Source organism: Corvus hawaiiensis, chromosome 2, assembly GCF_020740725.1.
Source record: "Corvus hawaiiensis isolate bCorHaw1 chromosome 2, bCorHaw1.pri.cur, whole genome shotgun sequence".
Classification (NCBI taxonomy): domain Eukaryota; kingdom Metazoa; phylum Chordata; class Aves; order Passeriformes; family Corvidae; genus Corvus; species Corvus hawaiiensis.
This window is the reverse complement of record NC_063214.1, coordinates 47,999,738-48,024,590: the sequence shown is the minus strand read 5'-3', so window position 1 is coordinate 48,024,590 and position 24,853 is coordinate 47,999,738. Positions and strand designations below refer to the sequence as shown.

Sequence of the window (24,853 nt, the reverse complement as noted above, 5' to 3'; positions counted from 1 at the left end):
ATGTCCCTGTGGCTGAGGAAGGTTTGCTTCACTTTGGCTGCTCTAAATAGCTGAAGACTTGCACTACCATGAGAACAACAAAAGCATTTTTAACTGCAAGGTCCAACCTGTGCACTTCAGCACTTGCAGGTTTCTTCACAGAGCAAACACCATGTCAACACCTGCTACTGTGTGGGTTATGGAAGCACAGTGATAGCTCTTGTTGAAAACAAGAAGGAATCAGGAAGCAAGTATACTCAGCACCTTCAGTTCAGGAATGTCCAGTTCACAATAAATAATAAGTAGCTTATTTTTCCCTAAACAGCAAGATCTTCAACTGACTCAGTAAAAGTACCCATTGAATTACTGGTTTAAAACAACACACCTTGGGAACAGTTCTGTCTTTTAACTCTGCAATAACATCCTCCAAGACAAAGTGTGGAAGATTCAGTCTCACTACCACCATCTACCAAACAAAAATCACATAAAGCAGCTGTTCTCTCTCTTTTACTCTCTTTCTTACAAGATCAAATGCTCTTACAGGCTGGTTGCTCAAAGAAGAACATACATAAACTGTACAACAAGCAGCTGAACTGAATCTTTCCAATATTTCAATACATTAAAAGAACAACTAGCCAGAAGCAAAAGGTTATTTGTAAGATAAAATTATAATCAATCCTAAAGTTCTGTAAAACAAACTTACCCATTTCTAAACCAAAAGGACAAAAATATTTGCAGAAGGGAGGAAACACAGGCCTGAAATAGCAAGTATTTTGTTCTGAGAAGGATAACCCTTAAAGAAAAAAGTCTAGGAAGAACAGGTACAGCAGGAAAAAGGGATGAATATGAAGCCAGAAAATTAAGACAAGAGTTATCTCCATTAGTAAACACTGAAAAATACAAAGCACCATATTAAATCAACCATTTTTTCAATTTGGTTCAATGACTTACATGTCACTTAGGTACAAAAGAAGCCTCAAGGGAACACTTACAGGCCACTGCTCACATTGTGATATACCATCCTTTCCACCTAAACACTAAATGAACAGGGGAAAGAAGGTGTTCTCATACATTCAACTCCAACCTTATGGTGAATACATTTTATTCTTCTACACATTGACTATACAAAAGCTATCAAAAGTTAAAATCCAGCAGTGCTGGTAGAGCAAACTAACTGTAAGCAAGTCACCACCTACCCGTTCTTGGTCTTTACCGAGAACTCACAGACTGCAAGGCTGCTTCAATTAAACTCCACTACAACACAGATGAGAGATCCACATGCAGCACTGAGTGCAACAGAAACATGAGCACAGGGTCTCAGTAAGATCACAAACCCACAATCAGCACTAAATGATCTGGCAGTTCTATTCAAAAATATTGCTTAATGTTGACTTATGTGCAAATCCAAGAAGGCCCAGGTTGAATTTGTCATTCACTGGCTGTATTTGTTCCGAGAGCTCTTGGGGATGCAATTAATTGTAAAATCATGTACAATAAAGTAGATGCTAAATGAGTTTGCAAGAAGTATTACAGGTGTGTCATCACATACTAACAATATGCAGCTATTCTGTTAATCAGTTCCACTGACACCTACCAAATTCGTTATGATGGAACCACAGAACATGGCTACATGATAAGAGGTCCTACCCAGGACCCAGAAGCAATTAAAAGACTGATTTGCTGTCCAGCTGACAGAAAACAGCAACGTTCAGTGACAAATGGGAAAACCCTGCATGGCTGTAACTGTTGAACAACACATGAGGAAGCAATTACCAATTATCCAGCATACATCTGGGAAAAATGTTTTTACATACAAAAATTGAAACATATTCTTTAAAAATATCCTTTGATCACCTAGAGATTAATGGCTACAACACATTTCACTTTAACCTTAAGCCATACTATAACTATGATGCTTTCAACAAGCATAGCAGCCTCATCCAGAGTGCATGTCATTAGCCTTGCAACACTCGTTTCTAGCCACAATTTAAACTAGTTTTAAGCTAGTTTTGTCCATGACTGAGGCTCTAACCTTTCATTTCAGAAGCAATCACTATTCTCCATGGCAGACCTTTGTTAGTACTACATTCAATATGAGAATTTTGTTACAGTATTTAGTACCAAAGAGGCTAAATTGGTTGATCTTCAATGCGAAACAGCAAGGCTGACATCCATGAAGAGGCTGAGGTGGTAAAAGTAAGATGAGCAGTGATACTGCTTTGTATTTTCTAACAATATAAAGCAGAAACCGGTTGTTATTATCCAATTTTGTAAGTTTAAGACAGCAGCTAGTGTTAGCATTATGGAACAGTACTTTGATCAAAGAAATTGTTATGAGCCAGAAGCACCTGCTATGTTAATTGTAACTCTCAAGCCTGTATATATAAGCAAGTTAGTTTAATATGCAAATACTTAAAACAAACACAGGCACACAAATATTTAGGGAGGAAAAGATTTAACACAACAGCTAACCTGAAATTTAGCTACACAACTGGAACTGCAAAAGTTGTACAGTTTTCCATCAGGCATTGTGGCTTGATATTGAGGTAAAGAGTTTCGTTTACAAAAGTGGCAAATAATTTCCATACCTAAAAGAAAAATGTAGTTTACAAACAAAATAAAACAGAAAGTAATAGGGGAAAAAAAAAAAAAAAAAGAGTATTACAGGTCAGCCCTTTCTAGTTTTTCAATGTAGAAAACTAAGATGTCTGTTTTCCAGTCAGCTTCTGCAAGTCACACAAAACAAAAGAAATAGCAAATTTGATAAATACTTTCACTAAAGATCAGTACTAAATATGAAAATACACCTTTGTCCATAAAATTCACTGGAGCATTTTCAACTTCAAGTTGAGATCTGCTTTGTATAGTGAAGAACACACGTTTGAGTTATTTACCAGATCAAAAACTTTAGATAGAGAGTACCTATATGCATTATAACTACCTCCCTTCTTATCCACCTCCTACTTGCCTGAAAAAAAAAATCAGGGTGGGATTCATACAAGAATTCAGAGAATATTAATTCATATGCAAAAAAACCCTGCACTATCATTCTGTGACACATCAGAACACATCCTTCAGCATTTTTTTCACAGGAAGCCTTAGGACAGCTGAAAATTCTTTCCAACATCATGAAAAAAGGCCAGTGAGGAAAATGAATCCTCATGGGTAATCTACTGGTATTCAATGGAAGATGGTATTTTTCTTTTTTTTTTTTTTTAAGAAGTTAAAAACTATAAAGCCACATCTGCATAGACTAACTGTAAAACAAATGCACCCACACCCAGTGTTCAAACTTAAAAAAAAGTCTACTCTTAGCAGTGATGAAAATCCATCATCCTTTTCACTTACTTTGTGATTTTGCATATTTTGATTTGTGTGTGTTCATGCATACAGTTGAGCAGTATGGCTCCATATATCCATTAGGTCCTATGCACTGAGTCATATCAAAAAACCTGCACTGAGCTCTGCAGCCAGTACAGGATGTTAATTGGCCACACTTCTAAAACATAAAACAAAGCAAAACAATGCATTAGTTAAAACTACGCTTGGCTTTTGACTTAAATTATGGTCTAAAAAAACACAAAGGAAAAGTTGTATTTCTGTCATCTGCTCCCTCATCAGATCCTTCCTATATGAACCCTCCTGATCATCCTCTCAAGAGCATTTAGCACTATGGTTGGGTCTTTTACTCCTGGGAAAACACCAGCTGAAACTAACATTCTATGTAAAGACACACACACATATACACACCCCCTTCAAAAAACTCAAACCAACCAAAAAACCCCAACTCCATACCAAACCCCACCACCTGCAAACTGTGAACTGTGGTAAGAGCATGCAGCAAGTTGTGCTGAGCTGAAGAGTTTGAAAAACTCTTATTTCTCTCTCCTTTTTGACAGGACAATGGCTGTAAGGAAAGGAACAGGAATCTGGCATGGCTAATGTGATTCACAGACTGGGTAAGCTTAGAAAAGACCTTTGGTCCAACCTCCCTGTTCAAGCAGGGTCTTCCCAAAGCACATTGCACAGGACTGCACCCAGATGGTTCATGAATATCTCCAGTGAAGGAGACTCCATAACTTCTCTGGGCAATCTGTTCCATTGTGCAGTCACTGGCACAGCAAAGAAGTTATGAATATGAAGAAAAAGTAAACTTGGGAGAGAAAAAAATTGTATCTCAAATCCTCCAGACAGGAGGAACACACTGCAGAGTTTCTATGCTGAACTGTGACTCCATGAAGCTGGTAACAGACTCAACTTTGACATCTCTCAACACAGCAGTCAGTCCATCAACAGTTTTCCACAGAACGGAACAAACGCGCTATAAAAAGCACAGAAAAGCTGCACAGAGCAGAAATGCCAATGACACAGTCAATATACAAAATAATTAGCTCTGATGTGCTACATGTATTACGTATGTCAGTGTCAGGCAAATATCTCAAGCACCATAAAGCAAGTTGCAGAACAAAGTATCTAGACACCTTCTCTGCCCATAGAAATTGTATGGTTTTGACAGTGACAGAGAAAATTCCTCACCAAAAACGATGGGCCTCCTACTAGACAGACTCTCACCTTATTACATATTAGAAAATCTTCACTTAGACACTTAAGATCTCTTCCCTTTTAAAGAAATTATTTTTGCACTCTCTCTCCCTCCTCTTTCCCTCTTCTCAAAGATGGAAGGGGGAAGGAAAGGCAAAGCATGTTTCATAGGTGCTTCACCTTGTTCAGAGTAAGAGAAACTTCAGAGGATATCTTTGCTCTTCCTATTTTTCAGTACCCAAATTTGAGAACTAGTTAAATCCAATCTTACAGAGCTAGAGGTGAAATTTATGGGTTTATAATGTCATCTTTGCTATACTAAGAACATCCACATGTAAACATACAAATCCACATGCCTGTGACACAAATTGGATGTAGCACCTTGCAGAGACCAGTAAAACTTCCACACAACCTCACAACTTCCACATGCTGTTTTGATGAAACCTTTGCTGGGGATGTCCTCCAAAAAGGAGTATCTGTCAAAATACTGAACTCTTACCTAGAAGAGGGTATAAAATACAACTCTAGGATACTTCCTATTTTAATTTTTTTTTTCCATTTGCCTTTAAACATGTCACCCAGGACATCATTACCTTCCTAATCAGCCACAGTACTGACAGAATTCACACTAAGTACCAAGACCAAAATGTAGCAGTTACACTGTTCTGTGAGTTGGAGCTATTCTGCTGCTATACAGTCATCTCCTCTGGCAGGCTAAGAGACAAAAGCAGGGCATCTAGAAAACTCTGAGTTATATTACCAGTAACAATATAGGAGGCTACAACTTACAAAGGACTTCATTTCTTGGAACGTATTTAATGGACAACCACCATAAAAAAATCTGCTTGCACAAATAACCTCGGTAGCTCCAGAACAAACCAAAATGTAAATCTAGAAGCATTGATGCAAATATGCTGGCAAATAACTAAGAGAGTTCAGCAATATAATCAGAAAACAATGAAACTTCCACAAGTTCCACATCCAAAAGAGAAATCCAACAGAGCCCACGGTGACTTCAAGAAACAGCAAGACAAAAGTACAAGTTTTAATTAATAAATTTATAGTAAATTGATCAGAGCATAATTGGAAAAAAAAGTCATTGTGTCAGCAAACTACACGTTTTGACAAAAATTCCTTGAAAGCAGAAATAGCTTTTGCTAACCAGCATCTCAAATTCCTCATCATTTAGGTGATGTCAAGAAAGGATCATGCACACAAAGAACAGTGCAACAGCATGTCAATCACTTCTGAATTTCATACATCCTCAAAACACTGGAGTTGTTTACTGACTTCACCCTATCTCTTCCAGATTTAAAAACAACAAGAAAAAATTTTTATTCATATCTAGCAAACCTAGATCTAATTTATCAAGAGAACAAAGAATATGAATTTCCAAAAAACATTCCAGCTATGCATTTGATTCTGTGGGTAGGAGCACAACAGTAATAACAAAGCTCTCACTTTATTCTTGTAATAACAACTAAAAAGTATGTTTGAGCATTTCTGCATTATTAGAAATTTAAACATATTGTTACACAAGTGAAGAAGACAGGACACGGTGGAAATAAAGAAGTTTAGAAACTCCAAACCCTCCTTAAATGTATGGCTCCTAAAATATTGTAATCATTATCTCCCTCAAGCTGAACATTTTTCTTGCATTTTTATTACTCTTTCCAGCACTCCCTAAACTTCCAAGTTCAAATATTAAAACCATTCAAAAAAAGCAAGGAGTACAACACTATTATTAAAAAAATTTAATGCATACCTGAAAGTACTTAATCAGTATTATACACGTGTCTCAAACATTTATTCTTTAAGAGCCTAGCTCAGAGACTTCCTTCATTGACAAAATACACAGAGAACCTCACTATATCTCTGATGTTTTTGAATACCCATAATGCAAACCAAGAATTTTTTTCTGTTCATCAGTGTGAAATGAGACTCAAGTTTCTCAGCTAACTTACATTTCTACTCTCAAATTCTTCCCAACATATTCTCTTTAGTCTCTAAGAACCTGCTGTACTAACTTCATTCTGCAGAAAAACAACATATGAGAATCCCTTCTCTTGAAGTACCTACCCTTCTAGCTGCCATCAACAGAAGATTCACTAAACTAAGGAGAGCTACAGTAACACAGAGGGTCAAAGAGCATTCTTATGAGGTAAGGATTTTTGGCCTGGAAACAAGATAATTTAAGAGAATAATGACAGAACCAAAAATGGTATTATGTAGGGCACTGTGGATCAACTGCTCAGTGTATTTTCTAATATTAACAATTATGCTAAATCACATGGATATCAACTGAAATTTCAAAATAAACAGGAGGCAGATCTTAATATAACAGACAGCAGATCAGCAGCACCTCTTACCAAAGAGAGTCATGGATGGAAAAACTGTTTGTATGTGTTCACAAGGAGACTGGACATGCACCAATTAAAGAGATTTGCCAAAAATAGCATACAGGAACACTGCATAAAGTTCAAGAGATGCCCTGACCTCCTGAGAGTCAGAAGCTAAGAGAATGCTCAGAGGAAAATATCCTAAGTTCCTGCTCTGTTCTTACTCTTCCCTGCATCCCTGCATGCCCACTTGTATCACTGCAGGAGTCTCAATCCCTGATGAGGACTGTAACAGCTTTCTCACGTTCTTACTACAGCACATTTTTAATTTAATATTTTAACCATCCTCAAGGAAAAGTGGGTTCAGAAAAGAAATTAAGAAAAATGTAAAGCTATGTCAGTGTTGTTGATACTTCATGGCAGGATACCAGATCTTCATTGCCAGCAGAAAACCAGAACAAAATACCAAAATCTTCACTACTGACTAAGTAAAGACAAGTGAAGTACTGACTAAGTAAAACAAAAAATGCAAAACTTCCTGAGTCTTTATTTTAAAAATCACTGCTTCTTTGTTTCAGAAGAACAAAATCACAGAATCATATAGACTGGAAGAAATCTCCTGAGGTCAAGTGCAGCGTCCTGCTCAAAGCAGGTCCAGATGTGTTTGCTCAGGATCTTGTCCAGTCAAATCTGAGCATCTCCAAGGACAAGCACTCCAAAACCCCTCAGGAGGATTTCACCATCCTTACAGGAAGGGGGGAAAAAAAGGAAAAAAACCTTTTTTCTTTATCTAACTAAGTTTCCCCTTGTTTTCAAGCTGTCTCTTGCCTTTCTTCCTTCCACTATGCAACTCTTCTTAGAGTTCAGCTTTGTCTTCTTCTGTCTCCTCCCATTAGATAACTAATCCCGTTAAAGCTTCTCAGGGTTGAACAAAGTAACACCTCCCGAGCCTGTCCTACTACGTCACATGCTCCTGCCATCTAAACATCTTGGTAGCTCTCCATGGAACTTCCATCAGTATGACAGTGACTTTCATTCTGTCAAATCCAAAACTGGCCATGGTACTCCAGATGCAGTCTCAAGAAGGATGGGGGGGTGTGGGGCATGAAAATCACCTCCCCCCTCCTGCTGGCTATACTCTTGCTAATACAGCAATAGGTTGCCCACATAGGCTGTGGAGTCCCTATCCTTGGAGATACTAAAAACTGAAATGGATGTGGTCCTGGAGGACCTGCTGCAGGTGACCCTGTTTGAGCCAGGGGTGGACAAGACAAGCCCCAGAGGCCAGGCATTCTGAGACAACCCAGGACCCAGCTGGCCATCTTTGCGGCAATGGCACACTCCGAACCCCAGTTCAGCTTCTTCACTGGGATACCAAAGTCTTTTTCTCCAAAGCGGCTTCCTTGGCAATTATCTTCCATTTCAGATGAAGCATTAGCTTCATCTTGTGCTCCCCCCATGGTATTCCAACAGTAGAGAAAAATACCTCTTCACAAGACCTAAACAAACTAGCTTCAGCTTCATGTTTCCTTCAAAGATGAAATTAACCAACCCGCAAGAGAAAGTATCAAGCATTTTCCTCCCATGTACAAATTCACATCTACAGCATCCTATGAAAACATATGCACATTTGAAAACTGTAATTTTAAGTAAAATTGAAGTTAAAACATAATCAAATTAGTAAAGAAAACTGTATCAATTACTAAGTACTAATAAACTAAGCTAATCCAGAAGCAAAATTTCAAAAGAACAAAGGCCCAGTGCCCTCTGAGGGGAAGCTTGATGCACAGTAGTCTGACTACACCTCTCCTTCACTACTCCACCTAGATTCTGCATGAAGATGACCTAATTTTTGTTAGATCCTATTGCATGTTTGACCTCTTCCAAAGCACAAAATCTATAGTAGATGCAGAAGCCTGAATAATCTTGTTTTATCTGATTCTAAACTCACTCATTCTTTTACTCACTCATACTTGTTTGTATATCCTTAAGAGACTTAATCCTAGGTCTATTTCATGGTATGTATCTCATGACAGATAAAAGACATAAAACAATGGGATATGAAAACTCCAGCAAGTCACTAGTTCTAGATATATTTCAAATGTCCCTTCTGTTCACTAAGACAGTGTTCAACACAAATGGACAACTACAAAAGCAGCTACCAAAGTGCAAGACAAAGCAGATGAATGTGACGTATTCCAGAACTGAAGAAATCGTTTCAACAGAAATACAAATTCCTGGAAATCAAATTCACTTAGAGGGTTTTTGAGGAATTTTTATTCTTGCCACTATAAGCAACGAAGATTTTAGAAGAAATCCTGATCTTCCTTTACATATTACTGAAAGGATCATGTAAGCTGAAGTCTAGAGCTCTTGTTGCAATGTACCCCACAAAGAAAAAAGATCTAACTCCAAAACAAATGTCAGACCAATAACATAACTTCATGCCATATTAGAAGCCTCATTTCTGTTTGCAACTGAAACTAATGAAAACCTCTGTTCTTCAACCTCCCAGCTACTTCAACAAAGCTGTTAGTGCCTTGAATCTAGGTATCTGTGCTACAAACTTTTATTCTTGACTGAAAAAAATACAGTATAATCTGCTTCATCTGCCTTGACAAGACCATGATGAAGCACATGCCAGCAGTGTAAGAGCATTCTTGCTACTTCTCCCATGCAAGGGCCAGTCAACAGAAAATATCAGAACAGCAGCTGATTGCTACAATGCTATGTAGCAGCCCAAAGATGTGCTTCCAATCTAAGGAAATGCTTCGTAGTTAAAACTCCATGGTAAAACAGATTGTTAAATACTTCTCAATCCAGGCAAACCACTCTGGTAGCTTTATGAAGTAAGAGGTTTGGATTAGAATTAAGAAAAACACCAGGAAATTCCAGGACAGACACATAGTATGCCTATGTTCAAACAGAAAAGAAGACAAAATTTTCTCTAAGTAGAAAACCAGATATATTCACTACATGGAATTCTATGATAAAAGAGATCCCTCAGAAAGGTAATCAAGAAGATAGCAGCTAAACTACTTCATATTCATTTGAAAGGATGGTCTGATGGATCCAGAGGCAACATGCATGTCTAAGAACCAGATATAAGCAGAATCAGGTATCAGCAAAGAAGAAACTGTGTAATTTATTTTCTCCTAAAATACTGTACCCAAATCATCTCTCCCCCAAGAGTAACACCTGTAAACTCTTCCTCAAAAGCATTTGCCCAAGTCCTAAAAGCAAAGGATGAAGCAATTGCTTCTGTGGCCCTTGAACACCAAGTGATTTATGTTTACATTCCATCAGCTGAACTCTGCAAACAGCTAAATTGGTAACTTGTACAGTACTTTTCCTTGGCATCTTGAACTCCCAGTGTTGTCTTTTTGCTGGTTCTGTTCTCGCTCTCAAGACATGTGTCTTCCTGTCTTTCAGAAAAGCAAGTTACTTCTACATTAACTGAATGTTTCAGCTGTTTCTGTTCTGCATTTCCTCTCTTCCCCTCAACCCCACCCAGGTAATTACTCCAGGTACACCAGTGTATGGATGTGGTTATATCCATCATAACTGTGATACCTAGTCATATCACCTCCCTTGCCTCCTCTTCCCAAGAATCTCCTGTGTTCCTACACAAATCACACCTCACAATTTTCACTGACCTATGTAGTTTTCTTCAGAACTACAAAGCCATTTTAACATTTCTGATGGACCCATCTCATTTTATCTTCTAAAATACTGACATAATAGTATTCTGAACAGTTAGGATGAATGATATTCAGATGTCTAAGGAATCTGATTACATCGTTTTCATTGAAGAGCAGTGAATTCTACAACTGGAAGACAGGTATTTGGAAACGGCAAAACAAATGGTTCCAGAAAGCAGGAGTAAATAAACAGTAGAAGAAAAGGTAGAAAAGGAGAGTTTCTAAGACTTAATTTGCATCAGAGATGCAAGAAACTTGGGATCATAAATACAAAGAGGTCTCAAAAAACCTCCCCACATCATTAAGCAGGAAGAAAGAGGAAATTATTATTCCTTGGTTGATAAAGATTTCTGTCTTTTAACCATGGTAGATAGGGTAAAAAGCATCTAGCTATGTCCAGGTGTAATAGTGTGCACTTCTACAGTATTATCAGAGATTACTTAATACCAAACTGACTATTACCTGAAGCAAACAGAAGTGGTTTATTGTATGAGGAAGAAACTCCGCTATTAAACCACAGTTTGATGTGGCTGAAACCACAAAATTTCTCTTTAAAAGTGACCAGAAATTAAAAAAAAAAAAAAAAAAAAAAAAAAAGAAAAAAAGCACCAGTATTTCTAACATTTCAATGTAAATGGGCTGTTCAACTCTCAGAATTACTGACTTTGTCCAGAGTGCTTACTCTTGAAACAGACACTTGGAAATTGGAGTTTATAAAACAGTAACAACAGCAGGAAGTGGTAGATTTTGTAGTTACTAATACTACCAAGATAAAAAGGAAGACAGGAAGGACACTCTGTCTTAATAGCAAAGAAGCATAGAAAAAAACCCAGACACTGCATGGGACAAGACAAAGTAGAAAACTCTAGATGCTTCCACTGAAGTGCTAATTGACAGGACATTCTATCACAGCATCTTGGGATATTTAAACCAGTAGGTAACAATACACTTTATGAGACAAAGTACAAACTCTACATAAGCAATTAATTGTTAGCTGCAGAGCTGATGTGCATATTATTGTATACAGTGAAGGCTCTCAAGCCCCTGCAGAGAGATAAAATAGACACATGAGTTTTAAGAGTTTCACAAAAGCAGTTCCTTGGCAAGGAGCAGAAACTGAATAAGGAAGCACAACTGCCTAGGTGTTTTTTTTTCTGTTGCTTGTAAGTGAACAGCTTACAGGGATGGCATAGCCTTGTTGAAGCATGTTCAGTACTAAGTCTTCACCTAATCAAGAAGTAACCAAATGCACTTTTATTCAGTATTGAAAAATTTTCACTAGATGAAAGAAAAGACATTGCAAGCATCCTCTCCAACTAGAAAAACTCTTGTTAGGCTTGCATTCATCCAGTATCACTCCAGTCCAGAGCTATCAAAAAGCCTATGAAGAAATAGCTGGAGCTCCTTTCCCTCCCCATCCAAGCCCCCATCCCCCTTTTTGGTAGTAGATGAAGACCATCACTTTTAAGAAGCCCCCAAAGCAAGCAAATCCCAGGTCACATTCTAAGAATAATCTTAGTTACTGAAACAAAGTTTAAAAAGCAAAGGAACGTTTTAAACTAGCAAGGCAGTAACTACTTTCTTGGTAGAATCAAGAGCACTGTGGACTGATCAGACAAGGAAGCAAACAGACACGGATGCTGCTTTAGCTTAGTTGGAAAAGCTGAAAATTAAAAGGTACGGTCGGTTGCACAAGCTAAATCACAGGATATTCCACTTGTTCTTTAAAACAAGGTTGTCACGTCTGAACCTAAATCCAGCAAACCACGACACAAACATAGGAACTATCTTGGAAAGGAAGTCAACTAATTTTGTGAAGACAGAAAACATAAAATAGTAGCAGAAACAGAAATACTGAAACAGCCTAGGTATATGCTTGTGGTTAACATGTCTTTATGGCAGGCATAGTTGAGGTCACTTCCAAGTTGGTGCATACATACTAATTTTCAAATGATTCACTAAAGTAATTTTATTAATGGTTACATTTTCATTTTAACTATACGAAATGTCTGCTCAAAGAAATAAGGTATTTCAGTATTTGTACAATAACACAATTTCAGTCACCTCCTGTTCAGATATAATTTCATTCTCTTCTTGTGTGGTTTTTTCGATTGTTGTTTTTTTTCATTTTGTTTATTGTCATTCTTTAAGTCCCTCTTGACTCTCTACATGTGAAGAGTTTGAACCTCAGTGCAACAGTTAGAGTGTATAATCTAGCAATAATTATCATCTTCAGGTTTTAAAAAATATAAACACTTCTAATGAGAGTTCTGTTTTCATATTTTATCTAAATTGTGACACTTCTTTTTGGAGAAATGATTTTATCATTGTTTTATCTTTTTTTTAAAAGCCTGACTTGCACTTAGCTGTATTCACAAATGGCTACTGTGTCACAGAGCAATTAACTTGCTCTTGCATATAGCTACAGTGAGCACTGGTTATGTTATGCCTATTATTTTCTAATTATTTCAGAAATTACTATTTATATTTCATGACTTTGTAATACTAAAAGACAGCTGAGCTCTGCAATCACTTCAAGATTTAGGAAAGAAAGAAAGCCATGACCTCTCAGAAAATCATAACAGATAATGCAATATTAAAGATTATGTGTGTCTCGTTTTTAAAGCAGGTTCTGAAACTGGTACATAGGAAACTAAGTGCATGAATCACCTTGAAGGGTGATTTAGGACATTTAAGAAAAAACATACTCTCCATCCCAGGAATACCTCTTGTTTCTTACTCCCAGGAACAGTTTAAAGAAAAGGAAAGAAATACTTTGCAGCAGACAGATTACTTGCAGTAATCCAATTACTTGTCATTCTGAAAGCCACTGTAATTTTTATTACCCACAAGTTTAATTTTTTCATTCCAAGAAAAGAAGAAAAAAATGTCCATGATGAGTTATTGAAAAATTACGTGTTCAAATCAGTGAATTATTTATTTTTTTAAATTGTGATTAAGTATATAGATAGGTACAATGAGAAGGAGTTTTCATTTATTACTACTACAAATGTATAGCAATATTGATAGGTGCATGACATTTACAATATGAACTGTTTAATACAAAGCTCATACCAGTAAGACCTATTTATTTTACAACTGTTTGTAGGAAAACATTTGCTAAAACTCTTACGTCACACACAATAATTAGTTGTACAACACAATGCTGGAATCAAATGACATTAACTTTTTCTGTGTTATTTCTTTCGTTTATTTCAGTATGTAATAATGACTCTCCCAAAATCTCTCCTTCAGCAGTTCTCCTTTAAAAGCAAGATCTAGTAATTTCCAAGGAAACAACTGAACAAAACAACCCATAATTTACCAATTGTGGCCCAGTGGGTTGTTGGTTACATTTTCCAGTCTAAATTTCTTTTCTAAAAAAACAGAACTCCCTGAACATACTCAGCTCAAAAAAACTAAATAAACTTCAAACCTGAATAAACCCTGCTAGACAACTAAATATTCTTAAGTATTTGTGTCCTGAGCAACTCTGGACACCTATAGCGTACACTAGAAGAACTTCCAGTTTTATAGCTTGACTTTCATACACTCACAGAATCACAGAGTGGTTTGGGTTGGAAGATCATCCAGTTCCAATCCCCTCTGCCATGGTCAGGGACACTTTCCACTAGACCAGGCTGCTCAGGGCCCCATTCAACCTAGCCTTGAACACTTCCCTGGGCAACCTGTTCCAGTGCCTCACTACCCTTTACAGGAAAGATTTTTTTCCCAATATCTAATCTAAACCTATTCCCTTTAAATCTAAACCTGTTCCCCCTTGTCCCATCACTACGTGCTCTTGTAAATAGTCTTGCGTCATCATTCCTGTAAGTTCCCTTCAGTTACTGGAAGGTCACAATTAGTTCTCCCTGAAGCCGCCTCTTAACCAGACTGAACCACCCCAACTCTCTCAGCTCCTCCTCATAGGAGAGGTTCTCCATCCCTCTGATCATCTCAGTGTCCCACCTCTGGACTCACTCCAACAGCTCCATGTCCTCCCTGTGCTGGGACCCCAGAGCTGGATGCAGCCCTGCAGGTGGGGTCTCACCAGAGCAGAGCAGAGGGGCAGAATCCCCTCCCTGGCCCTGCTGCCCACGCTGCTTTGGATGCAGCCCAGGACACCTCTGGCTTTCTGGGCTGTGAGGGCACATGGCTGGGTCATGTCCAGCCTCTCATCCACCAGCACCACCAAGTCGTTCTCAGCAGGGCTGCTCTTGATCTGTTCATCCCCCAGCCTGTATTGATACTGGGGGATGCCCCAACCCAGGTGCATCTAGCACTTGCTCTTTGTCCTTTATCTGAACTTCTGTAAAGCCTTTGACATGGCTGAGATTCCCATGCATCCACTTCAAGCTTGTCCAGGTCCCTCTGGATGGCATCCCATCCTTCAGGTGTGTCACTGCACCCTCAGCTTGGCATCATTTGCAAACTTGCTGCGGATGCACTTGGTCCCTTGGTCTATTCCTGAATGAAGACAAGAAATAACACTAGTCCAAATATGGACCCCTGAGGTCACTTGTCACTGATGTCTATCAGGACTGTGAATCATTGACCACTACCCTCTGGATGCAACCATCCAACGAATTCCTAATCCACCTAACAGTCCACCTGTCGAATCCACCACTTTACAATTTGGAAAGAAGAATATTGTGGAGGACTATGTCAAAAGCTTTACAGAAGTCCTGATAAACATCTATAGCCCTTCCCTTATCCACTGATACAGTTTACTCCATAACAGAAAGCCACTCAGTTGGTCAGCCAGGATTTTCCCTTAAGAGCTTCTCTTAATAATACCCCAAACTCCTCACTCCATGAATATTTGAAAGTTACCAATTAAGAATTACACATAACCACCATTCCAACACAGATACACACAAGCACTCAAATTAAGCTTCTCACAGCCTATTATAGTTGCACAGTACCAAATATTTTGATAAAGGAATTAAGAACTTGCTTGCATAAAATCTGCTGTCACAAATGAATGAACCAAAACGTTTCAATTTTAGATGTTCTCACAATAATGCATGAACTTGACACTACTTGTGAAGATTCTTGGTACTGCAAACTGCTCCTCCTCCCCAAATTAAACCAGAACATACAACTTGCTACCCATATCCTTCTCATTCTCAAATACATATCTAAACACAAAATACAACAATATGTGAACAAATACAGTATATTCTGTCATTGAAGTACAAATTTATTATTCAACCTCAAAATTCCGTGTTCATTTCATAATTCCATGTGCAGTGTAAGTTACACTGGTGGTGTGGGAATGTCTCATGTTCAAAGTTAATCTCCTGCACTTTTGTTTCTTCAAGAGACAGTATTCAATGTTTCTTCAAGTCTTTCCATGGCTTCTGGGCATGCCTACGTTTTTAGTAGCTTGAAAACCTATCCTGTCCCTGTTGGTACAGCTGTGGCAAAAAAATAACGCTTATGTTACGTTTCCAGTTAGGCTGTTGACATATGCACGTTTCCAGCTTTGCTCTTTACACACAGCACATACACAGGAACAGCCATCCCCAAAAGCATCAGAGCTCAGCAGCCAGTGAGAAAATACAAGCACACCTGATGCAACATTAAAGAACTCTGCAACACAGCACTGCAACGCCTCTTCTCTTGGACCACTGGTTTCTTAAAAATGGGAAGAGATGAAGAATGAACCCCAAGCAATGTGCAGCATTGGGGGCACTCATATTCAAGTGTGCATTTCAAAACCAGAACCAGAAATTTCTTGCAAGTAAAACAGCACTGTCATACTTCGTAACACCACCCCTATAAACTCAGTGCAGAACATACCAAGTAAAAGTACCCAAAAAATAAAAAAACCTCAAGTTCCCATATTCTATATCCTCCCCTGAAATATTTGGTATTTCAGAGCTATCCTATTATACTGTAAATACTGTGATTAACATTTAAACCTTCCAGCCAGCATCAGCAACAGTTCAGAGGTAAGCTGCCACTGCAATATGCGAAAGACATCATCATCAGATTTCTTGATTTGGAATTATTTTTAAACACAATTACTACTATCTTAACAGTCTTATAAATAAATTAAAAACAAACCAAGTAAATAAAATGAAAGCATAAAATCTAACATATGGAAGGATGAAAGTAACAATTTTTAAAACCCTATGCTGTACAGTGGAGATGAGACATAGTACAAGTACACAGCCAAACTGTAACAAGTTAGAGCTTTCTCACAGCAATGTCCAATCTGTATGTTCTGCATATTTTTTAATATCTCAACTGCATACAAGTGAGCTTTTAGATATAAAAAACCGCATAACTGAAGGACCAGTAAGCCTGTGTTGTGCTTGCTATTAATATACTCCAGATAGACCCAATAAAAAGAAATAGAAATTATTAACAAAATTTATTTTCAATTGCATTTTCATTAATAACAAATAAGTATTGCTATTAAAGCAACATCAAAAGGAGACAGCAGTAAAAGGTCCATTGCAGATAATTTTTTCTCACTGGCAGTAATTTCGTTTTTAGAAGTCTTTGTTACACATGTCTTCTTAGGAGAAGTAAACCCATGCTATTAGTAATAGGATAAACTTAAGAAGTATTCATGTTTATTTAATTTTAATTTAGAGGTAAAGAAGTCATTACCTGCTTGTATTCACCAACGCAGTTCTGACAGCAGAATCTTTTCTGCTGACCATCAATAGTAAGGACATTGTTTCCAGCTCCTTTACTGGGCAAATACTCCCCACAATGCTCACAGCAATTCATTATTAAACCATTTGCCATCCTGTATCTATTGAAGCAATGGTCACTGCACAGCTTATGAGTCATATTTTTAAAGCTAACTTCATGACGAATCTAAAAAATAAAAATAAAGAAGTATTCTATCACTAGACAAGCACAAAGTTGCCTGAAACTAGCAGACCAGCCAGAAGTCTTACATTCAAATAACTAGATTATACTATCTCACTATTTAAAAACCTGAAATGATCATGAAATACAGAGACACAAACGGATGTTCCTGTTGTCTCCAAAGCTCTAGGAAAAAACTCTTAGACTCATCTACTCTTTCACCTAGAAGGAAAGACCAGGGGGAAGGATGTGGTAATTGTGTATGAAAGCAGAAGGTCAATTTATGCAATTTTATAAAATGCTCAATTTACAGGTGAAGAACCTCGCATATGAAGACTGGCCAGACAATATGCTGTGTAAAGTAGTAGCCTGAACTATGCTGGGCTCAATAATCAAGAAGGCAGCAAGAATAAATAAATACATTAATGAGATTTTGAAATTACACACATTCTACAGATCTCTAAAACCATCGGCATTATCTTTCAAAACATAGAGTAAAAAATAGGTAATACAGTGGGTCTTGACATTTTTTCATCAGCAATTCTTTTATGTGGGAGATCTGTGTTATAATTTCAAGATTCTATGCCTAATAGAACACATTATCAGCAAAAGGCACTTCAAGTTTCTGAAACAAATATCCAACATCAACCTCTTGGAATACTTTCTTCCTTCAGCTGCTCTTTGTGAATATTAAGCCTGCATATTTTAATATCTCACAGTGTCTGAAAACACTGAAGATCTTACATTTTCTTATTTTCAGTTCTCTTATTTCAGTATATAACTATTAATATGTCATTATTGAGAAAGACAAAAAACAGTCAACCAGACCTCAGTTAGTTTACCACAGATCGTGCATCTTGATTTATTCAAGGCTCCTTTTGAGGGATTCTGTTTATCTTCATAGAAGGATAAACACGATGTACTGCAAAACTCCTGGAAAGACTCACTTGAATCTACTTGAGCAACAATGGTACCTTTCATTGTTGTTATATCTCTGAAATACAAAAAAAAAAAAAAAAAAAAAATTAAATAAATCATGTGCTTGTTTATAAACACATAAATAAACAAGAACACTTCTCATGTTATAAGATTCAGCCTTCCTTTCAATGCTTACATTTCAAAACAGTTTTGTTTAGCTGTTGGTCACAGGAAGACTACTAAGTTTAATAATATTTTTACAACTACTGTAAGTAAGTCTTTACTATGTAAACGCCTATTTTTTTCTTTAGAATTGGGTTATTTTTCCCCATTAAATTATTCTAGAACTAAGGAGTAGTAATGTACCATTAAATGCAGTTATGGCAAACCCAATTTTACACAAAAAACTAACATGGCAAATTTGAACTAGCCCTTTTGTAATGGTTTTTTCTTTTACACAAAGGCTGTATGTAAGTTTCATATGAAAAATTCCGATTTATAATAAAAAGTAAGTCATGGTCTGTCTTTGTAGGTAATTCCACCATTTCCAGTATTAATCTCAGGACAGGATGAGAGGAAGAGAGAAAGCTGTTTTCTCATATTTCTCAAACTCATAAACACAACGAAAAAGCTTAAAGCTCTACCACAAATGTGCCTAGAAATTTTTAACATTCAAAATTTTTAGAAGTTATTTCCATCATTACTTTAAAGTTCCAAAGCATCTGAGCAGTTCATGCAGTTGTCCATGAAGTTGTGCCAATTTCATGCAACTTAAACCAGAAATAAAATCAACTTGAAATCTAACAAACTTTGTTCTAACCAGGCTTACACTATCCCAAACTAATATACACCATATTAGAAGTAAGGAGAAGAAATAAAAGCCTCTTCCTTTGCCTTCTAAACAAAAAAACACACAAAAAAATCCAAAACCTATTACTGACATACAGGAAATGCTACTGGGCAGAATATATTAAAAATTTGATTGGGCACATCTGGACCACCAGTTGGAAAACACATGCCCCACGCACTCCTACCTATAAGCCCTAAAACTAAGATGGATAAAAAACACTGGGAAAATGGGGAAAATGTATGTTTCCCTAGACACACTTCCTTGAAAATAAACTTGTACAGCCCCGATACAAACACCTGTAAGCCTCCCTTCTTCCATCAAGGGGAAGTCAGCAGAGTTTGGCTTGACCCTTTAGAGAACTACTGAGATCTGTGTCAGGGAGTGCTATCATTCCTGTTCAGCAAAACAAAGGCAGAGCTCCTGCTCTGAGGAGCTTGCTACTTATGTAGTTACAGAAGAGTCCAGAGGAATCCAAGAAAAGGGATTGGTAATAAAATACCTAAGAATTTTGATTTTTCCCATTGGGTTATATAGAGGAACAGCGCTACATAGGAACAATTTAGTGCATATACTACCTTCTATTTAACTGTGATTGAGTAAAAACTGCATAGTAGTGGAAAAGCAAAGACTAACATCACCTCATAAACTGTCAAAGGTGACTTCACAAAGATTTTCTGGAAATTAAATACACTAAAACTATTTTAAGTAACCTCAAAAGCTAGAAATAGGGTATTTTCCTCATCATTCAAAAATAAAGCCTTTCCATTTAGGGCAGTTTTGTATGTAGCCTTTGGCAATACACAGTTTAAGTATCTCCAAAGTGGCAAGGGAGCATGAGTTTACCCATGATTTCAGTCAAATAAAAAGATTTGTCTAATCTTCATCTTTACATATCATGCAGCTAGCTGAATATGGTAGTCACCAGATTAGGTCTAAAAAAAATAATAGTGTAAAACCACACAATAAGCCAACAGAAAGAGCAAGGATTGCTTTTAACCAGCCCTGTAGAGGGAAGGGTTCAGAGAATTTGAGCTTTTATACCTATTTTTTAAAAGCTAGACTATGTTACATTTCCTAGGTTTTTAGAGTACCAAGGTATGAATATACAGGATACTAATGTTTACTACAGCTTATTTTTACTGAGTGCCAAGGACAAAAAAAAAAGACCAGTATCTTGCATCTGAATACTAGCCACTAATCCACCACACTGGACAGTGAAGTAAAAGGTTTTTTTCACTAGTTTAAATCTGTGACTGAGCAAAGACCACGCTCTCCAGAGCACACAATAACAAAGGCAGTCTTTATTACAAGCCTTCTTTAGTTCAGCAAGAATTCATCCTTTCACCAGCATTACTGCAGTGTGTACCAGACTGAGAATATGAAAAAGTGCAAAAAGCTCAGTAAACAGTACGCTGAAAGAAAGAGACAGTACAGCTATTCTGTACACTTAACACTACAAGAACACAATTACAGAAGACCTGTCTTTGGCAATACCACGTCTGGCAAATCATGAAAAACTGCAGGTCAAACCTAACCAGTAATTTAGAATAAGCCACTTCTAGCTATGTTTGTCACACTCTCTGTACTGCCCACTTCAGGTATCTTCAGCTACAAAACTGCCAGTTGCCCTGCTCATGGGGAAAATGAAATCCAAGGCTTTTCCTCTCCCCATATGGGCAAAAGTGGACTCTCCAAGTTTCTTCCAGCTTCTTTCAAGTATCACTTTCTCATCCTTTTGAAGCCTCTTGATTTTACATCTTCATCTATCAAAATGAGTGCTTTCTACACAACACAAGGTCCACTTTTTTCATAAAGGACTTTATATATGAAGTATATCTTGTCACAAGGTATGCCATAACTTGGACACCTTCTCTTTAAAAAAAAGAAAAATCAGCTATTTTTAGTGAACTGGCTTTCAATAAAACAATATCCCAAACTCTTGAGTTCAAGTGCTGGTATTATTTTGTTAGACACAGTGAATTCAACATTTCCAAACACTGAAGTGACACTATATAAAGCAATTATATAGTCAGATTTTTTATCATTAATGGAGCAACTCTCATGCATGCATGAGAATCTCAATAGTACTGGCTTTAGCTGCTAGAGTAAAACAAAATAAAAAACTCACTTTCTGCACATGACACAAAGTTTCTTTGGAGTGGGTTTGTGTGAAAATGATGAGAGGCAGGTAGTGGAACAGAAAAGGTGAGCTGATCCTTTCCGCTGATACGCAGTCTGTCCCTTTTGTAAAGGCTTTTTGCAGTTTGCACACGTGACTTTAACCTGCTTAGAAGGCTGCTGCTGGGCAGAAGGCTGGAAAATTTGCTTAGGAAGTGATGCTACAGGTGACAAGGAATCCACACCTGGTTGTTTCTGATTCCTAGGAAAGGAAGCTGACTGGGATATCCAAGAATCTTCAAGACAAAAAACCCAAACAAACATAAAAGTAAACTAAGAGACATATACACATGTACAGAATAGTATTCACAGATGCATGATCATAATCTTCCTGTTGGGACTGACAACAGAAGAAATGTATTTTAAATTCAGGTTTAATGTAAAAAATCCTGTTTCATGGTACCACTCTCCATTGCTACAAAGCTTCAGAACATGAACAAATTTCATGATGGTCCCATCCTGCATCTACTGACAGGTTTTGCAGATTTCAATTCACTTGCACTGAGTTTGCAAGCTGGCAATTTTATCTTCAGACAAACAAAACTGAATTTAAAAGAAGAGACCAACAAAATACACAGAATTTCTAAACCAATGTTTGAGACAAACTCTGCAAATTTAGAAGAACATGAAATCTGAAATTTTTATTAGTTATTTTGTTCTAAAGCTTTAACAAGCGTGTGTCCAGCCTCAGTGGTAAACCCTAGAACAGGGCCTAGGCCTAGAACAAGGTCCTAGTCCAGCCTGAAGCAGGAGAACTATATTGTATAGTAGTGAGAGCAAAACACAATGGCTCCACATCCAAGATCTGCATCTATGTAATCGATTCCTGTAGAGTTCCTGGATGCTCAATAACCTTTCCAATGTAATGATAACCGTTAATGTAGCAACTTGCAAAGTCATGAGAGATACAAGTCTTCCTCAGTAGAAATCAATTAACCTAGAAAATAATATTTTCTTAAGTTCTGGCAGTACACAGATCCATGTTCCCATATTTCAGACTCTACTACTTTTCTATCTGTGTTTTTGGAAAATAAACTACCATGGAACGAAGTCATATTTGCCCAATCTTTTGTAGCATAACCTGTTACAGGAGTAACTCGCATAATATGAATGTAAGCAAAGTATTTTCTCTGAAAGAAATACATCTAGAAAGACCATATATTAAATTACATGTTTCATATCTTGGTCTGGAGCAGAAGATACAGTTCTGGGGAGAAAAGAAATCTCCCAATAAAATGTTGTTTCTAGGCTTTTCTCTGAAATTTAAGCTTTCATTTAAAGTAATCATCACCAGAATTTAGAAATGTTGACCTTCTCAAGACTGCCACTAATAATACATTACTTAAGCATGAATTAAAACTGAACACAATCAATTTTGCATTATAAAAAACATTTGCACAGATTCTCAATAGTGTGTCAGTTATACCAAATACTGTGACAGCACTTGAGACTTACCTAGCCCTGAATGTCTTATTGCAGTGATTAAGTGTATTTCTGGAGTGTTATTACAACTAATATATAGCTAATACCCAAATATAAGAAAGATGATTTTAAATTCTGTGACTTCAGGTAACAAAAACATTAATCTACAGACATGAGCAACTGCCCATATCTTAAGGGACATGATTTGGTCCATAATCGTTCATTGAATAGAAGGAACCCTTTCCTCCTATTTTCTGCATTCCTTTCTTTCCCCAAAGGATTTTATTAACATTCTGATGCATAGCTTTAAAACCCATGTAGGGACAAAGTCCCAAGAACCCTTGTTAGTGCAAGAAACAACATCTATTACTTAGCAGGTAACAGATAATTTTCTGCTGTGACTTTGTAGCTGTCAAGGGTGTCCTACTACTCAGGCATTTAAGGCAAGCTAGAAATTTACCTGTTGTAGCGCTTCAGGGTAAACAGAAGAGCTGGAATGAAGAGGTGAAGGGAAACGACACAGAACAAAACACATTTTTCTTTAAAGCATTAAAGAGGTTTACCTTTGAAGGCTTCACTTACGGAGAAATATTCTTATGAATATCCTTACTGACAAACTAAGACAAGCTACCAAAGTGCTTAAAGTTAAAACTCATTTGTGTGCCCTCTTCCAACTTTTCTATACTTCTACTACTTCAGATATACTAACATCCCAGTAGCACCTTAACACCTCAAAACATTTGGAAATTCTCCCCTTTTCTCTTAGATTTCAAGTGAAAACACATTGTCTCTCTTATCAGGAATGCGCAGCACATGCAATAGAGCTACATCTGCTGTAATTCCAGTAGCACTCAACTGCCACTCATGAGAACTTGAGTTTGCTACTCATTTGGGTTTGAAATTTTCACCATGACTAATACCTAATTAAGGTAGGTAATAATATCTCATTAAGGTTATTTCAATTATTCCTTACTTAATCTTAAGGCCTCAGATAGCCTCCCTCAACATTTTGCTGCATTTCTCCTTCCACAAACATACCAGAAGAACACCTAAAGACCTTGACTTTTTTTTTACTTTTTCCATAACCCATCTTCACAGATGCCCATTTTTATATTATGCCTTTTCTTCACATCTTATTTCTCAGCCATGTTACCTCCTTTAAGTTCTCTACAAAGGATCTGTAAAATCCAGTTTTTATGTCCTTGAACTGAGGTGTATCCCACTTCCTTAGTTAACTCCTAGTGAGTTTCCAAACCTCACTCCCTTACATCTTCATCCTTCAGTTTCCTACCTGCAACTCTGTAACGGCCAAGTTTATGAGACTTGTTTCATGTATACCGTTTCATGTTCAACTACTTCTTATTGTTACAGCTTTTCAGGTTGCTCCCATTCTTTCTTACTCATTGCTGCTCTAAAGTGCTATAAAAATTATCTTTTCCTGTAATTTGTACCATTTATTTGCAGAGCCATTTTGGAAAAATGAGATCTTTTTTAAAAAGCTGAAAAAAATGCGTCAGTACAACTTGGGGCAGAGGTGGGGAGGAAGACTGTACTTAAGTTCTATAGAGGTATGGAGCTCTTGAAACATATTGAGCTACATTTGCATTAATAACCTGGTTCAGATCAGGACAATTGCAAACTGTATCCTCAATTTACGAGGTGTTGGCTCTTTTTCTGGAGCATTTTTGAAGCACAAAAACTAGATTCCACTAAAACAAAATCTAAGTTCCAGTCCAAAGCCTATCTACATGCACTTCATCTACTTGGATGAAGACCTTTCACATGGTCCCCCACAATGCTCTTGCTACTGAATTGGAGACATATATATTTGATGGATAAGGAATTGGGTGGATGACTGCATCCCAAGAATTACAGTTCATGGCTCAATGTCCAAGTGGAAACCAGTAACGAGCTGTGTCCCTCAAGGGTCTGTACTGGGACCAATACTGTTTAGTATTTTCTTCAACAACACAGAGTAAGATTAAGCAGACCCTCAGCAAGCCTACTGGTAACATGAACTGAGTGGTGCAATTGGTAAACCAGAGGGGATAGTATGCCATCCAGAGGGACCTTGACAGCCTGGAGGAATGAGC

At 37.3% G+C, this 24,853-nt stretch overlaps 1 protein-coding gene across 7 annotated transcripts in view; it reads right to left on the bottom strand.

Annotated features, from left to right (window-relative positions):
* Positions 1 to 24,853, bottom strand: part of ZMYM2 (zinc finger MYM-type containing 2) — an 86,132-nt gene that overhangs the window by 38,667 nt on the left and 22,612 nt on the right. For 6 of the 7 annotated variants that reach the window (XM_048294788.1, XM_048294789.1, XM_048294790.1 and 3 more), the window contains 3 exons: positions 21,289 to 21,574; positions 18,221 to 18,386; positions 17,186 to 17,398 (listed from right to left, as the gene is read on the bottom strand). In XM_048294788.1, the coding sequence (XP_048150745.1) occupies positions 17,186 to 17,398; positions 18,221 to 18,386; positions 21,289 to 21,574 (665 nt within the window). Of the gene's footprint in view, positions 1 to 2,451; positions 2,568 to 3,327; positions 3,479 to 17,185; positions 17,399 to 18,220; positions 18,387 to 21,288; positions 21,575 to 24,853 lie in introns of all 7 variants that reach the window. The other variant, XM_048294794.1, reaches the window with a different exon arrangement.